The sequence below is a fragment of the Cavia porcellus genome, unplaced genomic scaffold, assembly GCF_034190915.1.
Source record: "Cavia porcellus strain 051 isolate PalLab524CR breed Dunkin Hartley unplaced genomic scaffold, mCavPor4.1 scaffold_10, whole genome shotgun sequence".
NCBI classification, from domain to species: domain Eukaryota; kingdom Metazoa; phylum Chordata; class Mammalia; order Rodentia; family Caviidae; genus Cavia; species Cavia porcellus.
In genome coordinates, this window is record NW_026947493.1 from 65,196,911 (window position 1) to 65,218,083 (window position 21,173).

Genomic DNA, 21,173 nt, shown 5'->3' on the forward strand with positions numbered 1-21,173 from the left:
CTCCCCCTGAATGGGTGCAGCACTCACACAGCCAACCCAGAACTAGACAATGAACCAGTCACAAATGCTAGAGTCAGCTGCCTTCGAAAGGCTCACCTGCTATGATGGCATGAGGCTTTGGGGGTACATTTAAACCCAAACCATAACACTTGGGTTACTCTTATAAATGATTTTAATTTCTTTTTCTGCTATTTTAAATATTGCTTCAATGGATATTCTTATAATAAGATATTTACATGAGCCTAAATATGTGCATAGCTTAATTTTCTTGAAGTTAAACTTCTGAAATAGAATACTTCAACAGTGTTGGATGAGTTTCATCAGATTACCAAAATAATGTACCTATTTAAATACACATGAGCAGTATAGAAGATTCACATTTCTTCCTCCAAATTTCACTAGCATTGAACATTACCATTGAAGAATCAATACTTTGATAAAATATGCTTTTGTGTTTGAATTTATATTTCTTTGATTACTACTGTCATTGAGTTCCTTATTCATACATTTATTTATCTATCATTTCTGTTTCTTTTGCTAATTATCTGTCTTCTGTCCATTTGAGAGTAACTTTCTATGACCAAAATTTACTTCATTTAACCATTTTATGTAGAATTTATTTTATTTTGCTTAAGTTGGTTCCAACATAGTATACTGGATAATCATTTCTATAATGCAATGTCACATTTTGGGCTCTCAATTTTTCTTCTCTTCCTTATACATTTTAATACATTTACATGTTTGAGCTTATTATATGTACATATTTATGTTTATTAGTATAAAAATATAAATATTCTTCTATTTACAAATTATTCATTATGCATTTAATTTTACATGAATTCAAGACTGTACTAGTTTTCCAAACAGAATAATTCAAGTTAGTTTTCTTTATAGCAAATGTTTATGTAGATCTAGGATTGGACTTTGGTTTGTAGCACTCAGTTTAGGACTGTTTAAAATCTTGCCCCACCTTTTTTATGCCAGTAGAGGAGATGCTTATGTAATTATCAACATGACCCTGCATAGTTAAACAAAATATTATTGGCACCTAGATGGTTAAACATAAGCTTTCAGTTTTACAAAGGAGTTTAATTTTATTCTTTTCCTTGCAATTACTCTTAAACTTATTCTACTTTTCTGCCAAATCAGACTATCTTGAGTTATTAGCATAGAATGTCTGATATTAATGTATTACATTTTCTTCCTAGTTGTAAGTAAAATCTTTAAAGATAATAGAATTTGAAATAAGGTGGCTTGTTTTTAAAGATAAACCATTGTATTGGTATTGGGAATGTAGTTCTGGAAGTCATATACTCCTCGCAGCATATTAAATGCTCTTAAGTTTTAAAAATGTGACTGTAACGCAGGACATTTTCATCAGGCTCTTCCCTCTCAATTTTTTTTCAGCTATACCCTGGCAAATATTTGTGTATCTTGCTTGGCAAGGGCTTCCCCAACTGTTCATGGCTCAAAGTAATGTACTTCGGGTGTTTCTTCCATGTCAATAGCACCTCATTGCACTAATTTTTTCCTTTTAATCAGCAACTGCTATACTAGATTATGAGTCCATGAATACTGAGGCTGTACCTAAGTTCAGCATTACAGACCTAGCATTGGCATAATATGTGGCAAAAACCAAACAACTGCCATCTAATCATGTGGTAATATTTTACATGAAGCCAAATATCTGATGTCAATTAAATAAGAGATCTTAACTTCTTTGTGGCATAAGAGTGTGTGTGTGTGTGTGTGTGTGTGTGTGTGAGAAGTGATGGTGTCAAAGGTGAGGAATCTATAGTTCCCTCTGCTCTGAATGATGAATCTCCATGTGCCTAAATGAATTATAGCATCTCTGCCCTTCAATGCCAGGGAAACAGCCAGAGGGTCATGTATTTTAGTAGTGTCCTTAGGTAAAAAGCCAGAGCCTATTTTTTATTGGAGAATTTTGTACATTCAAATCAATACAGTGTGTGATAGAAAAATGGGGATTGTTCAAATTCAAAAAAGAACGACTAGGGTAAAAGACACATTGCCATCAATGCTCCTCAAAATACTTCTCCTTTCCTTGAACACATGTGTTTTATTTTTCTTACCACTTCTAAAACTATTCTGAAAGTTCTCTTTTGTGAGAGTCGTGAGCTGTGATGTGGCTGAGCCAATGTCCTGAATCAGTTCAGAACTCCTACCTTTCACGGTCATGCTGCGGGGACGCACCAGAAGTGTCCAGTGCTGAAATCACTGGATGAAGTGGGTGAGGACACTCATAATGCTTTTGTGAGTCTGGCTTCCTTGAACGTCACTTGGCAGCAATCTATTTTTTATCAGGGCCCATTACGACTCTCACGAAAGAAGACCTCCAGAACTGCTTCAGAAAGTTACAAAAATAGTGGGATAGGTGTGTTCAAACTTAGTGTTATGAGAGGATTAGTGGCTTTTAATACATTTTAAAAGTTTCAACATTTGCCACATATTGGGATCATGTCTTGTAGGGAGCTTTGCTATATTTCAACAGTAGTCACCTCTTTTCTTCCTGCTTTCCCATTGTAAAGCCACTGAGGCACTTTTATGAAAGATCTGTGAGTTTATGTGGGGCCAGGTTTCATGCTGGTATACTGCAGATGCCTCTGAATTTTATGTTCTTTCTCATTATTGTAGATCTATGCATACGTCTTTGAAAACATCAAGTCTGTCCGACTGGAAGCACTGCTCTTATCCTTGCTGAGTATCGTAGTTCTTGTTCTTGTTAAGGAGCTGAATGAACAGTTTAAAAGGAAGATTAAAGTTGTTCTTCCTGTCGATTTAGTTTTGGTAAGTACGAAATCAACATCTAGCTTTCTGCAGTACTTGGCCTGCCTGTTGGAGTAATCCACAGATGCTTACTGTAGCGCCTGCAGTAACCCATAGCTTCTCCTGTGTCTCATTAAAGAAGGGCTAATTTGCGTAGCTATACATTAATGTAAGAACAGGAAACGTTTTGAATCCATAATTTAAAAAAGGAGGCACACATGTTTTCAGTTTATGCAGCATTTCTCATATGCTTTTAATCTTTTATATAAATAAGAGAATAAAAAGCCTAAGTACATATTTATAAAGGTGAGACTCAAAAGATCTCTGGCGTGATCCTATATAAAGCAATAAAATGTGATAACACATCCTATTGATATGACACCTCTTTGATATGCACAGAAATATCAATTGCAAATGTCCATGGATGTTTGTTCAGCTTTTGTTACTGACTTAATTTTGCCTCACCAAAGGGAGGCTCATGATTTTCATCAGTTAGAGGTGGCTCTTTAAAATATTTTTGTTGTGTTTGGAATATCAATGTATTATACCTTTTTCTTAAGGCTTGTGGTATTAAAATCTATGTTTTGAAATTTTAGGAGCCTTTAACAGTAGCTCTTAAAGTAGTCAAGTGAAAATGAAATGTTAGTACAACCAATATTAATTTGCTTTCGTTTTTAAATGGTTTTTATGTTATATATGTATATTATAAAGAGTATCTAAATAATTCCATCTATTAAATACTATGCACATTGTTAAATACTGTAGGTCTATGTCCATTTATTAAGAGTGAAACACTGAAATCTGCTTCTGAAGCATACAACATATTTCTTTAGATCTAATATAAAAGATCTCTCTATGGCTAGCCAGTGCATGGAAATATTTTCCTGACAGTTGGTTAGGATACATATAACATATGTAGTCTCTGTGTGTATGTATTTCAAATATGTTAGAAAAGCACAGAGTACTATGTAATTTGTTTTCATAGAAACAAAAAACTCTGAAATATACTATCTTATTTTAAAGTGCAGTTATGTAAGTTTCATAAAACCAGCACTGAAAGCAAACTTAGGGAGAAAGGCCTTTATGCTCTTAATAAAGCAGTTGTTCTCTGAAAAATGAGTAGGAATTGTTCTTAAAACAAGTATTCTTTATAAATTGTGACAATTGCAAGGACCAGGCTAAAGCACCAATAGAAAACTAAATACTTAAAAGACAGAATAATGAATAAAACAACCTCTGATTTTTTACATCAACTGTTGTATCTAACCAATGACCAAGAAAAAAAAATCAGATTAGGTAGAAAATTCTTCTAGTCCTTTGAGTTCTCTCAGAATGGAACCAACCTCTAGGTTTGCTCCTTCCCTTCCCACTCCAGCTTATCCCACTGTGCTAATCACCTTTCCTGGTGCTGGACAAGATAAACAGAAAGTACCTGCATCTTACAGAAGGAGAGCTTTAATTTGGCTTACAGTTTCAGGCCATGATCAGCTGGCTCTGAAGCAGGAACATCGTGACAGAAGGGTGTAGAGGAGCACAGCTGCTCAGTTCCCAGAGGCTGCAAAGCACAGCAGGGAACAGTGGCCCAGAGGAAAAGGAGAAGCACAGGATCCCAAGGTCACTCCATCCAGATATACCCAGAGAGTTCTTTACTAACCTAGCAGCTCCCAATCCAATCAGTTGCCAATTAAGAACTATCTCACATCCCACCCATAAGGGATTCACATGTGAATATCCTTGACCTAGGTCTAAACTCCAAACACATCCTCCACTCCACCACAACCTTCCCTTGGCCTTTCTTGGGACATGAGGAAGATGCCTTAGAAGCAGGCTGGGGGCCATTCGGGCCGATATTGATAGATAGATCCCTGTGTATTCAGGATCAGCAAGATTGGAGCAGATTTGAGTTGGACACATCCTCCTGCTCTCCAGAGTTCCCATCTCAGGGGAATGATTGCTTACTTTTAGCTTGTGATGCTTTTAGCTTACTTTTAGGTTGTGTTACTTTACTTTTAGCTCAGTGGCATAGTGCCTGGCTGGCAGACTTGAGGTTTGGAGTTTGATTCCTGGTATCAAAAAAAAAAAAAAAAAAAAAAAAAAGTTAAAGCACAAAATTCAAAAATATTCAAGGAGTGTGTAAATCATCATTAATTAGTAACATAGTTAGGAGAGTGGATGTAATATCTCAAATTCTGAAGAACCTATCATAAAGGGAAAATGTCTGGTCTTCGGAGGTATTCCTTCATGTCATGAAAGACAAGTATTTAGGTTGTATATTGTATTCTTTACACACACACATGCAACTCCCCAAACCCATATTTAATATTTTGTTTTCTTTCAAAACTGGGTTGATATAGAATATTGAAAAAGCCATATTGCTTGATATTGACTAAATTTCAGATTATAAATTATTAAAATAAATTTAAAATGTTTGAAAGGTCGATAACAAGTCATTTTTCTTTTTTTCAAATGGAAATACACAGATCATTGCAGCATCGTTTGCTTGTTATTGTACCAATATGGAAAACACATATGGATTAGAAGTAGTTGGTCATATTCCAAAAGGGTAATGTAATCTTTTTCAATATACTTGCTGTTTATCTGTTTGTTGGTTTGCTTGTTTTTAATGGAGGATGAGACTAGAGTAAGTAGATATGTATTTATTTTTTTCTGTGTTTATAAGAGACAAAATTCTAATTGATTTCTATTATACAATGCTTAAAAATACATTCATGGAGAAATAGTAGTTTCCTAGGGACAGCTCCATGTGTCTAACTTAGTAAAAGGGGAATTACTTATCACTAAGTAAATTGGTAAGTGTTTTATGTAGTATACTTCAGGTGAAAAAGTTGGACAATATTTACAAAGATATTTGAAAAAATTGAGGGCATTGATTTTGCAAATTAGAAACATTGTCTGGAAATTGGTAACTGCAATTCTTTCCACATATGAATTTTTTTTTTTTTACTTGACTGAGGATAGAGGTAAACAGGCATCTGAACTAACAAGCCCACAGGGTGTGTTTAATTGCCAAAGAGATGGTGAAGTGCAAAAGTCAGGGGTCCTCACCTTCATGGAGCCTTGCTCTGGATCCTAGTGAGCCATTAGCAAAGGAGCCATTAGCAATCCTGAGGGAAAAAGTCATTCCAAATAGAACTGAAAGAAAACAAAGGCAAAATTATGGATTCATTTTAATGGACTATGTATACTGTACAGATACATTCAGAACAAAGTTAACAGTTGTTGGATTCCCTAAATTTTTATTGTCCAACCTCCAGTTCTGGCTTTTAACAACACTAAACTCCAGAAACAGTAGAAAAATTCTCAAGAATTAAAAAAGGTAATAGTAAAAAATTCTGTCTGTATTAGGTTAAATTTATGCTAATGATGACTTTTAAATCAACTTGAGTTTCTCTCTATTGTTTTATTTTAGTCAGTTTGTTCTTAGGTCAATTTGTAGTAGTTAGGCACACTCAATTTTCATGAAACAAAGTTCTACTTTGAAAGAGTTTAGAGCATGTGATCATATAATAAATCAATTTGTCTTGGGGATAAACTTTAGCGAGTGTATTAGCTTTCCCATTGTTGTGACACAATACCAAACACCCACACTATAAAGAGGAGACATTTAACTTGGCTCATGGCTGCAGAGGATTCACTCCATGGCAGGCTGAAACATTCTGGTGGAATGACATGACAGAGCAGAGATACTTAGTTTACGGAGGCTAGGAAGCAAAGCTTAGGGGGAACAGTACCTACAAGGAAGGAGTGAGGGACCATACACAGTACCCAAAGTCACGTTTCTATGATCCACCCAGACACATACTCTCTAAGATGTACTCAGAAGTGTGTGGTCTACCAATCGTCTAAGCAGACCCGAGAGCCAATCAAGTTGGCCGTGATAGTGGGTTTAAAAATCCCCCTCTAGTTCTCCTTTATTTTGAGTAATTGTTCTCGAGCCATCCTCATAAAGAATCACAAAATGAGCGTGACTTTAAAAGTAATGGAACAGAGATTGAATCTTAACTCAGTCATTCATTCCTTTTGTGATTTTAGATGAGCTACCTAATCTTTCTTAAAATGTTTTCTTCTCCATACAGTGGTGATGATGGTGCTTGCTGGTTGAATTAAATGAAGTAGCCAGAAAGAAAGCTCTAGCATTCTACTTCACCAACATTCTTTTTGTCATAGGGATTTTTTTTTTTTTTTTTAGTTTTATTTTTGGTAAATCTCCTAGGGAATCATCAGGATACATAAATGATGATTCTTAGGCTTAAAGCGGTTTTCGAAGGACAACCAGACAATGGCTGAGCATTATTTTAGAAACCTTTTAAATAGTTATCCGAGACAGAGAAACAGCCTAGTGTGGTCCTGTGGTTTGCAAGAGAGTTGGAATCTTTCTACATAGTTTTCTTAACATATGTAAGCTATGGTTAAGTGTACTGTGAAAGAATTGTGTTAAAACTGCAATTAAGATAATGAACTCAATGACAAATTTAGAGATTAGCTCAAGAATTGTAGCGCACAGTAATGTTTGCATATAGTACTGTTGTATCCAAGAGAGAAAATACAGTTCAAATGCCAACCAAATAAATATTTGGAAATGTTTGAATGAAAGCACATTCCAGATCTGCTTTTGTTTCTCATAAGGGAAATTTTTGTCAAGTCAAAATTTCTTCAGTGTAACTTGAATTCTCTAATACAAATGCCACTTAGAGCGTGGAGCTGTCCCTGGGGTGTTTCTTATAATTTTGTTTTTCTGCTGAATGATGTTGAAAACAAAAGGCTTCTCAAGGCCAAGCTGCCAGGTTTTCTTCTGGATAGTTCACTTATTTTATGCACATTTTTACAGAAACGACATGAAGGCTGATCTCCTGTATGGTATTTCTCTCCACAGAATTCCTCCACCCAGCATTCCCCCAATGAACCTCCTGTCTGCAGTAGTTACCGAAGCTTTTGGAGTTGCTCTTGTAGGTTATGCAGCCTCACTGGCTCTTGCTCAAGGATCTGCCAAAAAATTCAAATATTCAGTGGATGACAACCAGGTGGAGTGTGCCATGGCCCCTTTTCACTCCTGTCCTATCATTGCCCTGCGTGCTTTTCAGATTTTGAAGAGATGAACTTTTGAAAAATATGGCTTTGCTTACTATGGCAAGAATGGGCGGAACAAAACACATCAATTCATAATACTTTTTGTTATTTTTAAGGAAAGACAGATGTTCTTTGGTTTGTTTTTAGGAGATGATGAATTCAAATGTATTTATCATTGCACGCTAACTTCAGAAATTATGGATTTCATGTTAGAAACGTTTTATTTTTCTCAATAAGATACTGAGGACAAGAAGCCTATATAAGTACACAGATCATATTGTTTTTCTCCTTGAAATGTTTTTGCCAGTGTCTTGCTTGAAGCCTTGCAGCCCTCTGAGTTGTACAGGTCTGAAGAGAAACCGCTATATCATAGTCATGAATGCTTAGCTACTTGTGTGCAAACCTCATTCTGATACTAGCCGACCTTGATGCCTCTCTGTCTGTTTTCTCATCTGCAAGAAAAAGATTATTCATTGCATGTGTTGCAGTGGGCCATACTATGTGCCAGACACTGGCCCGGGCACAAGGGCACGCTGGCAAACAACACAAGTCCTATCTTTCTTCCTCTTGCAACTTCCACAGTGGCCTCCCACAGTAGTCAAATTAAAGCTTCATTATCATGGCTTATAAGACTCTGTGTGCCAGGCCACTGTCTCATTTGCTTTCTGACTTTATTTCCCTTTGGTTCGCCGTTCTGCATGTGTGTACCACATAGTTTTCTCTTGAATTCACAAGTCTCTGTTCTGACTCAGGGCATTTGTGCTTCTTCCGTTTTCTGTTCTCTCAGATCGCTTCTTCCCTCCTTTATTCAAATGCTTTGTTAATCTAAAATCATAAATTCCCGATTTCCCTTGTTCTCCTCTGCTTTACTTTGCATGTTTATTGTATTTATTGTGCGTGTTCCTACTACACAACCACAGAGGAGGAGTGCAAGGATATTTGTTGTGCTTGCTGACAACAGAAGCAGACAAACTGTTAGGAAACTTTTTAATGGTTCAGGTGAGAGCTGGTACCTTAGATCAGAGCGTAGTGATAGAGGATGTGAGACGTGAGTGGGTTCTGAACTAGATGTGGATGCCATCTGGGCAAAGTCAGGGTGCGAATCAGGAGTAAGTCTAATGCTCTGGGCCTACGCAACTGGAACTTGAGATGAGCCGGAACCTGAGAGTGCTGGGATGGGGAGGTAGAGCTCCAAAGCTTGGGTTAAGAAGGTTGGAAAATCTGTTAGTCATCAAGTCAGGGTGCTAAATATTAGCATCTACATGGCTGTATGATTCTGAAGTTCACAGAAGTGACCTAAACTGCAGATATAAATTTGGGAGTTGTCAGTACAGAGTTGGGCAGCTACAGTGTAGATAGAGAAGAGAAATGGTCCAATGTTTAAAATTGGTTAGATAAGAAAAAAAACCACTAAGGAGACCGAGAAGAGACGCCAGCCAGTGAGACAGGGCGACAGCAGAAGAGTGTGAGGTCCTAGACATTAAGTGAAGGAACTTTTAAAGAAGAATTAATTAGCAACTGTATGAAAGATTTTTAGATCAGGTAAGATAAGAATTAGGCATTGAATGTTGCCCGGTGGAGGTCATTAGAATGTTGGAAATAAAAACTCGATTATAGTGCCTTAAACGATTGAGGACACGTTGAACAATGACAGCACAAATATTTAGTGTTTCCTTATAAGAATGCTATGAGTACTGGAAAAGTATAGTGTTTAGTTAGTTTCTGGCTTACTATAAGCACTCAGTAAATGTTTACTATTTTCCTTTTAATTGTTAAATCTCAGTTGGTGAGCAGAACAGAAATTGAATACTGACAAGTTTCATTCTTTCATAAGCTGTACTTGTGGAATCTAAAAGCCCGCTGTGGTTACAAAACGGTATATTCTCCTGTTATCAATCTTGCAGGAATTCTTGGCCCATGGCCTCAGCAATGTGATTCCTTCGTTTTTCTACTGTATCCCAAGTGCGGCTGCCATGGGAAGGACCGCTGGCTTGTACAGCACGGGGGCAAAGACACAGGTAACTGGGCTTCCCAGCAGGGTTGGGCGGACAAAAGCCACCACTCTCATCCGTGGACAGTAGGAAGAACGCAGTTCTCTATAAAACCCTCAAAATAGTTCCATTTCTTTACAGTTTTCTTAGTAGTTTAAAGAAATGCCTCTCTCCACTTCTTTCTTTCTCCTCTAACTCTCTCTGTGTCTCTCTCCTTTCCTACAAATGGCCCTTCCAGAGACTGGGTGATTGTTGAGTGACTGATTCAAGGAACAAACCTAACTCTACACAAATAGCACTTGTATTGTTAGCAACCATTGAAACCAAAGCTCCCTCTAGTGGTGCCTCTGATTTTTTCCATTAGTTATAGTCAATTTTATCACTTCTTTGCAATAAAATGAAACCATTTATATGCAAAACCAATCCTTATTACTGAAATTATTGCCTATAGAGATCTACAAGTGTGTAAGTGTGGCATCGATGTCTATGAGCTATTTGGATAAAGAACTATTTCTTGCCTTTTCTTAGGAATCCAAATTACTTGGATGCTTATTGAAAGCCTTAAAGGAGGAGATATCTACTTTGGTTCATGGTTTCAGTTGCCGGTCTGCAGCTCCAAGGTGGAATGGCATGGTTGGAGGGAGGGCCAGGGTGGAGGAAAGCTACTCGTGTCGTGGGGCCGGAAGCAGAAAGAGAAGGGAGGAACCGAAGAGAAAAATACAGCTGTTTGCGTCGTACACTCAGTGACCCCTTCCTCCAATCAGATCCCACTTCCCAGCATAAAGTCAAGTATAGCACACCATAATCCAATCACCTCCCCAAACCCCACCTCTGAGCATATGAGGAACTGGGGGGGGGGCTTCCAATCGAAACCATATCACATAACTGCCATGCTCGGTTTCTGATGAGACAGGGGAGGTAAGGAAGGGTGAAGTTATGTACCCAGGTGTCAGAGCTACTGTGCAGGAGAACTAGAATGTGAATCCAGATAGGTTTACTCCAAGCCTTGACCTCTCACCCATTGTTCCAAACAATAAAATTCATGTGTATCATGTCATAAGAAATTAACAATAATAGTTACTCATTTTTCAAACATTTCCTTTTTAAAATAGGATACAATAGGAATAAGAGTTTCTAAAACATGTTATGTGCTAATTCAGACATCTATTAGGGGTAGATCCTGAATTAACTGCTTTTATTTTCAGTTTGTACTAAAATAAATCTGAAAAGTGTACAGCTTGTGACCTCAGGAACAATTGGCAAGAGAAATATGTGTAAATCAATACTAAAATGGGGCTCAGACATGTAAATGCACTGTTAAATGGAAGAGAAAGAGTAAGAATTTTGAATGTATTATCATTTGACAAGCTATTAGCTAATATGTGAAATCCACATGGAAATTTTGTTTATACGGCAAGTAATTTGAGATACCTTTATAGTTAGTGATTTCAAGTATAGGTTCCTCATATGCATTGGCTTAAACTTTTTTGCCTTTAGAATTATCTATTTTTTAGTACATATTAGAAATTCAGAATAATATAGAGTTCATTTGGTAAAATGATATGAGAATAAAACATACTTTTGTTATTTTGACTCCATTACCACCTTCTCACGCTCTCTCATTATCTTCCTTATTAATAATCATTTGCTTCCTGCTTTACTATCTTTTTTCATTTTTTGATTACTCATATAAGAGAACACATGTGATATTTAACTTTCTAAACCTGGTTTATCTCACTTAACATGATGGCTTCCAGTTCCATCCATACTCCTGCAAATGGCACAACTTTCTTCTTCTTTTTTAAAAAAGTCCTTTATTTGCTCTTGCTTATGAGGCAGGCCCTTGTGCTGTTGAGCTATATCCCTGGCCCCACATCTGCCTTTTTATGTCTCAGTAATATTCCACTGTGTGCAAATGTCACTTTTCTTTAGTTGTCTGTTGACAGACATCCTGATTGTTTCTACAGCTTAGCTATTATGAATTGTGCCACAATAAACATGGGTATGAAAGTATGTCTTTAATGTGCCATCTTTAATTCTTTTGGGAATATACTGAAGAGTGACATAGCTGAATCAATGGCCTTTCTGTTTTTAGTTTTTTGAGAAATCTCCACACTAATTTCTATAGAGACTGTGTTAGTTTACATTCCTACCAATAGTGTAGAAAATTTCTTAGCCCTTCCAACACTCTCACCAATATGATTATTTCTTCCCCTTCTTTGGCAATAGTGAGGATTGAACCAGGACCTTTGCATTAAACTACATTCCCAGTCCCTTTTGAAAAAATTTTATTTTGAGACAAGGTCTTCTTAAGTCACAGAGTTGCCCAGCTGGACTCAGACACGCAGTCCTCCTGCCTCAGTCTTCCAGAGTGCTGGGATTACAGGTGGGTGCCACGCCCAGCTTTTTGGATTCTTGATGATGTTAGCCATCATGACTGGAGTGTCACAGCATTGAAGTATAGTTTTGATTTCCATTTCCCTAATGGCTGACAATAGTGAACATTTTTACATATCCTTATTGGCTATGTATACTTCTTTTTCAGAAGTGTCTAGTCAATTTATTTGACCATTTACATGATTCATGTTAATTATTTGAGTTCCTTATGTATTCATTTTTTGTCATAGTTTGATTTTGGGTCTTCATTCTATGTTATTGGTCCACATGAAACCTTCATTGGTCTGTCTTTACCAATTAATACTAAGCTGATTTTATTACTGTGGTGACATGAACATTTTTGCAAAATGTACTCTCAAATATTTATGATGTAAATTTGAAGACTTAAACAGTGAGTGTATTTAAATGCCTTCGTCTATTCTGAGAAATCTCCATATAACCCCCTGATTCTATAGTAGCTTCTACCTGGATTCTCAAAAACGAGAATGTTAGGTTTCTTTTCTTCATGGTGAGGCTTAATAGAGATACTAAAAGGTTAAGAGAATGAATTGTAGAGCTACACCACTAATCACTGGGTGACTCTGCACAAGTGACAAAACCTCTCAAGCTTAAATGGACTCATCTGTTAAAGCAGACCACAGAATTATAAGAATGAAATGAACTGGTTAAGGTGTATTTATTATGTGCAATGTCTGAAGACTAAATGAATGCCCTTTAAATGTTAATGATTATCATTGATTTTTATTATGACTGCATCTTTTTAAATTAATAAATATGTTTCCAAACCTTTTATCATTTGAAATTTAAATGTCCTGATTTAATGGAATGGAGCAGGACAGTTCTGCAGTCCTACTGTCCCCTTCGACATGCAGAACGATACTGACCAATTTACCACAGTCGCTTTTCACATGAGAAGAGAAGATTGAAATAAAATCCTGAAGTATTTCCACCTTGAGTATATTCCTCGCCAGGGTTTTCTTGCATATTAATTATACTTTTATAATTGCTATTTAAGAAACAAGGAAATGCATTGATTAATCTTTGTAGGTTTCACCTTTGAATGTCTACGGGAAAGAATACTTTGAGAAAGATTACACACTTGATTTATAATCCAAGTTGGGCATTAATTTGACTAACAGAAAAGAAATAGAGGAACACCCTTTCTTTGTTCTGGAGAATATGTATTTGAATTCTTAAAATGATGTAATTTTTCTAAGAATTTATAATGTAATTTTTTTCTTTCATAGTGTTCTCATTAAACTTCCAAAGAAATGAAAGGGGGAGGGGGAGGGAGACAAAGCGTTAAGTAGAAAAAATCAGGATGTGTTATGTGCAGGTACTCACTCCTCACAGTGGCCCTGTGTGAGTACCCAGGTCCCAGTACACTGTAGGTGTGAGATCAATTTTGGCAAAATACTTCGAGTTTTGCTGACATTAGAAGCTATAAATCAAGCTCTGTAGCTTTTAGTGTCATTTAGTATAGTACATTTTAATCAGGAAAAATCTCATTTAAAACCAGGCTTAGGATCTTTAAAGTTTTATTCTATAGAAACCTAACAATGGCTACTGGATAATTAAAAGTACCTAGTAGTCAGAGTTCAAAAGATAGAAGAAACTGAAACAACTAATAAAAACTAATCTTAATACTATAGTTTACCTAATAAAGTACAATATTATAATTTTGAAATGAATTCTGAAAATTACTTAGAATACTTTTACACTCTTCTGTCTGGAGGCTTAGAAATATGGTATTTTCCATTTTCAGCTTAATTTAATATGGACTGGCCCATTTCAGATGCTCAGGAGCAACTTGTGTGGCTTTATCAGGCAGTGAACTTAGGGCTGAGTTACACCAGTGAATCAGAAAATCAAATTAAAACTTTTCAGAGGAATAACAAAAGACACCGATCATGTGATGCCAAGTATTGTGGTCAAAGACACGGCACATTTCTACCTCCCACATGTAGAAGCCTTTGTGACAGTGGTGCCTTTTAGATGTGAAATCCAAAGTCAGGCCAAGTAAGAAAGGCCTGGAGCCATCTAGACAGAGGGCGCAGGTGACACCTAGCTGCCCCTGTCCCTGTCCCTGGTTCCCTGGGAAGAGGAGGGGGCTCCGCCGCCCTGGCGCTCTCCTCTCCATGCTTCTCTTCACTTTTGACGGAGGAGGAGATGCTCCGGTGCCCCTTGGGGACCTCAGGAGGCATCTCGGAGCCGTGAGGGCTTCAGAAAGCATCTGCTGTGAGGGCGTCACAGCCGCCCCTGAAAACAACAGCTGGCGTGTTTTTCTGCAGCTCTGAGATTGCCTCTGGGTTCTAATTTGCCAAACTATGTTTCTTTATTCTTTCAAAATTTGGCTCCCTGCCTGCATCTTTTTAAACTTTAAGTCTTGCCTTAGCTGCTCTCTCTCCTTCCCCTCCCCCGCCTTCTCCCTCTCCTCCCTTTCTCCCCGTCCCTCTCTCCCTCTCCTCTCTCTGTTTGTTTCCTGTCTCACCATTCCACTACTTCCCATAAAGCTGTGCATTTAGTGAGCTGTGCTCTACCCTTTGAAAACTACTTAGGAAGGTCATGAATATTAGCTAGGGAGCTCTCGAGAGCCTGCGTGCTCCTTTTTGTAAGTGAATGTACAACATACATATTATTTAAACATAAAACAAGAAGAAAATACACATTATTTTATTAACTGTCATGTAAATCAACTCTTTTTTTTTTTTTTTTTTTGCACTGGGAATGGAACTCAGGACCTCCAGCTTGCCAGGCAGGCACTGTGCCCCTGAGCCACATCCCCAGCTGGTGAATTAACTCTTAAATATGAGTAGGTATAATTTTAAAACAAAAATTACCTGAACATTTAGTTAGTATGATATAGAAAAAACAGCTAGAAATTAGTTAGTTTGTGGATAATTAAGAATGTGAACACTTTAACTAATTAAAACCAACGTCTAACTGAAGCATTAAGAACAGGACACCTAGGTTTTGTCTTCTGAGTCACGGAAAATCAAAGAGTACTTAGAGAAAAGCATCAATGTAGTTGCCTTGAATTGTTTTTGCATAGACTTATTAATTTCTATGACAGCTTCAGTGTATTATAATATATCTAGGAGCATTAAAAACATTTGAAGTTTTACTGAGAAGCATAGCTTTGAAAAATGTCTAGTTGGTTATGAGAAACAGAAAAGCCTCACTTGGAATACCACCACACAAAGCCGTGGGCCATTCTGAGTTACCAATGCTGACAATCAAATTCATTACTTTAAAATCAGAGTCAGCATTTAAAACCAGAAGGCTGACGCTTGTCCTACTTTGACTCGTAAGAAAACTCAAGTTATGAATACAGTGAGATAAAACATATGAAGTAAATACATTTTTGGAAATCATTCAATGTGTATGTATGCATATCTGTAACATTAGAATTATCACTAACATTTTAATATGCTTATTAAAAATAAAGTAGCCATTTTACCTTGCTTTGGCACTAGGGTGTTATTTTTTAAGGAGAGGAAGGGAAAACATTTTGCTCAGGTTCTGAAGATTCCTCATCTGTGTCTGTGGTATAGGTCAGTGTTCGTCTAGCATGCACAAGGCCCTGGATCAAATCCTCAGCACTAGGAAACAAGTGATGAATTTTACTAATTTCAATCTGTGTTCTGGTGTGCTGTGTCCCCACTTGTCTGCACCTAAAGTTCCATCATCAACTCTCATTGTCAAAAGGCAGAAAACAATTCCCAATATGTAAAGAAGGGTCTAAATTAAAAATTAATCAACTTAATCCTCTGCAAATAGCCTTTATTTTTTTGGTGGTTGACTCGTATATGTTGGAGTGAATAAAAATCCAATCCAAAGAAAGTTAAAATGATGCATTGACTTTCATGAATATTGATATAGGCCAATATACATTTCATGTGGCCTTTGTGCCTTTTAAATTTTGTAATTCTATGACCTTGAAAAAGCCACATGACCTTCCTGTGGCTCAGATTCTTGGGAGGAATTTGGCTGTGGCTTAAGTTCATTACAGCTCCTAAGGCTGAGGGTTTTGTTTTTAAGTACATATTAAGTGTGTGAAGAAAAAGTCCCACAAAAAGGCATGGAATTGTCTTTTGTCTTGAAGCAAACATAGCAGTTAATGTCTTCCTCTTTCTATATAAAAATAGACTTGCTGTCAGTTCTTGGATACCTGAATGTATCTAATGATCTGCATGCCAACACCTAGATCTTTCCAGGCTAGAGGAATGGGTAGCATCTTTATTTTACTGTTTAAAAAAATTCTTAACCATGTAAAATCACTGAGACACCCTAAAATGGTTAGTATAGTGATAGTTTGGAATACTATAACCCTTTTATGAGTGATCACTGAGCAATTTTTATTTTGCATGTAGGAATTATTTCTCTCCTTTATACCATCTGAGATGTGCTGGTGATCAGTTCTACCAAGTACAGAAGAGAAGAGATTCCCTCAGCCTTTGCCAACATGGCAAGGCCTGTCCTAAAGGCTGTTTGAATGACCTGTTAGCTGAATAATTGTAGCTTCTCCCCCCATACCTGTCCTTTCTCTGCACATGTACTGTTCAGCAAAACCAAATTCAGGATGAGTACCAATGCTGAGCCGATTCTGGACATGTATACGTATATACAAGCAGTTGTTACAAACAACATATTCAATCACTTTTTGAAAAACTAAGATTTACACAGGTATATTTAAATGTAATAAAGTCATTCTTTTTGGTTTTATAGATCACTTTGTTTGAAAGGTACATTATTGTATTACCACAAATATAATCAAGATAGAAAACAGTTTTACTCCTCCAAAAACTTTAATGCCCCTTTGTAGTTAATGCTCTGCCACGCCTGCCAGCCTTTGGTATCTCACATTTTTATTTGTATTTAGATTGATAGCCTTTTAGATCTAGCTTCCTTCACTAACTTAAAGTTTTTAATTTTCATCACGTTCTGTTACCTAGGAGTGTTCTACTGTATGGGTGTGTCACAACTGGAGGACTTCTCCAACATGTAAATATTTGGTGTAATGTAAATATTTAGGTATAAATATTTATGTGCAGAAATTCACATGGGCACGTGTTTTTATTTCTCTTAGGAGTCCTTCCCTAAAGTAAGTGAGTAAATAGCTTCACCAGCAACTGCCAAACTGTTTTCAAAGTGTTTGTTTCTGACTGTATTATGAACTGCAATCCCGAGAACTCCAGTTGCTCTGAGTCCTTGCCAACTTTTGAAACTGATTGTTCATAGATATACTTTTAATGTAAGCCATTCTGCTAAGTCTAACCTCGCTCTGACATCTCCATAATTATGGTCTAGCTATATTTGCAGCCCCATCAGGCTTTTTTCTCTTGTTAGAATGACAGCTTGCCTAAATGTTTTCAAGAAGCTGTGAGCATTTGCTTTTGTGAAATCAGGTTCTTCATCAGAGCATGGTTATAAAGTCAGGTGTTTTGAATTGCCCTTTGTCAGCAGGCTGAGTGGGTTAGAACATGACCCCAATGACTCTTCAAGGTGAATAGAATTAAGTCTCTTTCATTGTCAGATACAGTGTCTATAATCTCACATAATCACTTCATAACTAAAGACCCTACTAACATTGTCATCAACACAGGGAAACTGTAAGCTGCCTATTTAGTTACTCCCTAAAAAATCCCTTTGTGAAATATGGAGGTTAGGGATTTAGCTTGCTGCCATAAGCACGGCTCAGCAGCATGAAGCTGAAGAACTTCATTGAGATGTTGCTTTTGCTATTCAACAGCAGAAAGCCGTCGCTGCACTGTGTGATAAAAGTTGATGATGTCCTGTTCCTTTGTGCAGAATTGCTTTTTTCTCATCACTGACTTAATTTGATCACACCACTTTGTCAGCTGTCATGTTTGGCCTCCCACAGCTGCAAAATACAGATAATGACAGTCTATGCCATTTGGCAATGATGTGACAACATTGTGTTTCTGCTAATCAAGATGAACTAAGAATTGCCCCTCACCACCACCACCCATACCTTTGGAATAATAAAAACTTCAAGGCCTTCTGTTTTGTCTGTCTTATATTTTGCAGGTGGCTTGTCTAATATCTTGCATTTTCATCCTTATAGTCATCTATGCAATAGGACCTTTGCTGTACTGGCTGCCCATGGTACTGTAATTCCCTTTTTCACTATCTACTTTTTAATACCACTTTAAATAAGAATTACTGCATATAAATTTCTAGAGGAGGATAAATTCAATAATCCTGAACTTGAAAACTATCTTATATAAGTAAAAGTTGAATCAGGGGAGGGGTGAAAAGATGACACATTTGAGGATGGAGGACACTGTAGTGTCTTCTAATTCTTCATCTCACATACGGAAAGGGTAACGTAGAGTTAGGATTATTCTGTGCTGATTTAGAGAGTGGGACCAGAAATATTTTGCTGTAAAAGATAGATTTGGGATTTGGTGATGTAGCACAGTTGTAGAGTACTTGCCTAGCATGCCCTATGACGTGTTAGGTTCATATCTCACAGCATGCCAAAACAAAACAAAATAAAAGAGAACGAGGCCTGGGATTTAGCTCACTGGCATAAGTGCCTCCCTGGCAAGCACCAGGTTGTGAATTTGATCCTGGTACAAAAAAACAAGAAAAGAAATTCCATTAAAGGAAAAGAAAAAGTAGACATTAGAAAAATTTTATTAGAAATTATTACCAGCAGAATAGGAAACAAAACACCTTCCTACCCTTGATGTGTCCTTCATATGGACTCAGAACATTAGTATCAGTGGTTCACTTTGCTCTTCAAACATTCCAGGCACACACATGACCTGAGTGAAGTTTCTGGTCCTAAACGAATCAGTCTTGACCATTTGTTATTTTAGTGCTTCACTTGTACTGTGAGAATATATCATTTCACAGAATGATCTTCTAATAATGAAGTTAACTTTTCAAAAGACATAAATATCTTTAGGCAAAAACCAGATAATTGATATTCAAGGCAATTATAAAGAAATGTATGACATAAATATGTGTTTTTCTGCAACAAACAAATTTCAACCAAATGACAGTGAATAATTACAGTTAAGGGGACCTTTAGTCTTTGGTATTCGCCCTTTAATTTACTACTTTTCCTTTTATTTCTGTCTTTTTTAAAGAATTGTATATAATTTAACCTGTGATTTCCCATATCTGATATTATATTTTTAAAGTACAAAGAGATAATTCTAACTAAAACAAATATTACTTTAGTTTTTAAATTGATGGTGCTTTTCTCCAGCATTCACTTTAAAAACAAAGAAGAAACAAAAATACCTTGATCCTTTTAAATTCAGATTAAAATCTTTGTCTTGCTGCTTCCTTAACTTATTTTTTTATTTGTAGTGTGTTCTTGCAAGCATTATTGTTGTGGGACTCAAGGGAATGTTAATACAGTTCCGAGATTTAAAAAAATATTGGAATGTGGATAAAATTGATTGGGTAAGTAGAAATTTGATCAAGATTTTTCCTCTTGTTTAAGCATGCATCCCCATAAATTTAATACATTTATTTGTAGAAAATGGGTTTAGCCATTTGAAACTTGTTTACTTTAAAAACTCAACTTATTGTTTTAAACATCTTAATAAAAGCATTAAAATATGTCTTTACCAGAAACAGACTTTTGTTAAATTCTGATGGATATGGAGTTTGAGAACTTTTGGAGAAAGGCTCATTAGTTTGAGTGGCTTGGGAATACAATTTACATTACAAATTAATTCTGGAAACAAATTTCATCAGTAAATGTACACTAGCAGGAATATGATAATTTATAGTATGCATGAAAAAATAGTCTTAACTAATAATGGGTGCTACATGAATATAGGGTAGACATCTTCGTGGTGGCTACACTCATTCTAAATATTAAAAAAACATGAATTTTTAAAATTGGGTTTCAATGACGGGATAATGTTAACAGAATATTGCTGAAAACAAATTAAATTATACAAAATAGCAATAAAATGTGGTTTTAAGTAACAGAAATGTTTAACATTCTAGAGAAATTCCCCTATGTAAGAGCATCCAAAATCTCCCTCTCCTGTATGGATGAAGTATTTCATGAGTAGTAAAACATAATGATCTGTGCATTGCCTTTCCATCAGACCCTCTGTTGTGTGTGGATTTGGGGGATTATTTTTTTGGTCCTACTTTCATAGCACTGCTCCTGAAGCTGAATACGACTGATCTCCTACCAAAGTAAATACTGTGTGTCATAAAGAATATAGACACGAATAGACAGCCCCTGTCCTTTCAGACCTTTCATTACTATTTGTTCAGGGAGCATGCACAGAAACACTAATTTATTATACAAACATAATACAACATGACCCAGAAGTAAAAATACAAACAGTGCAGGAGAAAGTAGAAAGAAGGACATTCATTTTTACTGATTAATATCAGGCACTCACAGCAGAGTTGAAGTAGATGAACTGAGACTTAAATGGTAACTACTGGATAGACAGACCAAAATAAAGCAATTAGCCAGGCTGAGGCAGGATCCTGATCTTTTCTTAGGGTGATATGTGGGAAGGAACTTATAGGAAAAAAAAAAAAAACTAGACAATGAAAACTTATTCAGCAAGCTACTAATGCTGATACTAAGGTGTTTATAAGGAATACATTAGTCATGTAGAAGTAAACAAGTTCTCATTTTGGAGGGGAAGAGAAGATGGAAGGGAAGTTTTCTAGGAAGTGATTTGTAAGAGAAGAACTGAATGAATAGATATTACCTGACGAAGCACTAATCTTGTATGCAGAGACATAGAGATGAACATAAATATGTTTGGCTCTAAAACTGAAGGTGTTAAGGTTTATTGGAACACACAGTGTGAGGATGAGAGTGGCCACAGATGAGACTGGAAAAGTTAAGAGTGTGTTAGACTGAAGAAGACTGTTCTACACAGAAGAGCA

The 21,173-nt window shown here is 36.5% G+C and overlaps 1 protein-coding gene across 3 annotated transcripts in view; it reads left to right on the forward strand.

The window, feature by feature from the left end:
* The window catches only part of Slc26a7 (solute carrier family 26 member 7), a 140,594-nt gene that overhangs the window by 86,070 nt on the left and 33,351 nt on the right, over positions 1-21,173 (forward strand). For all 3 annotated transcript variants that reach the window (XM_063257547.1, XM_063257545.1, XM_023561744.2), the window contains 6 exons: positions 2,656-2,808; positions 5,268-5,350; positions 7,682-7,829; positions 9,780-9,893; positions 18,315-18,392; positions 19,611-19,706. In XM_063257547.1, the coding sequence (XP_063113617.1) occupies positions 2,656-2,808; positions 5,268-5,350; positions 7,682-7,829; positions 9,780-9,893; positions 18,315-18,392; positions 19,611-19,706 (672 nt within the window). The remainder of the gene's footprint in view (positions 1-2,655; positions 2,809-5,267; positions 5,351-7,681; positions 7,830-9,779; positions 9,894-18,314; positions 18,393-19,610; positions 19,707-21,173) is intronic.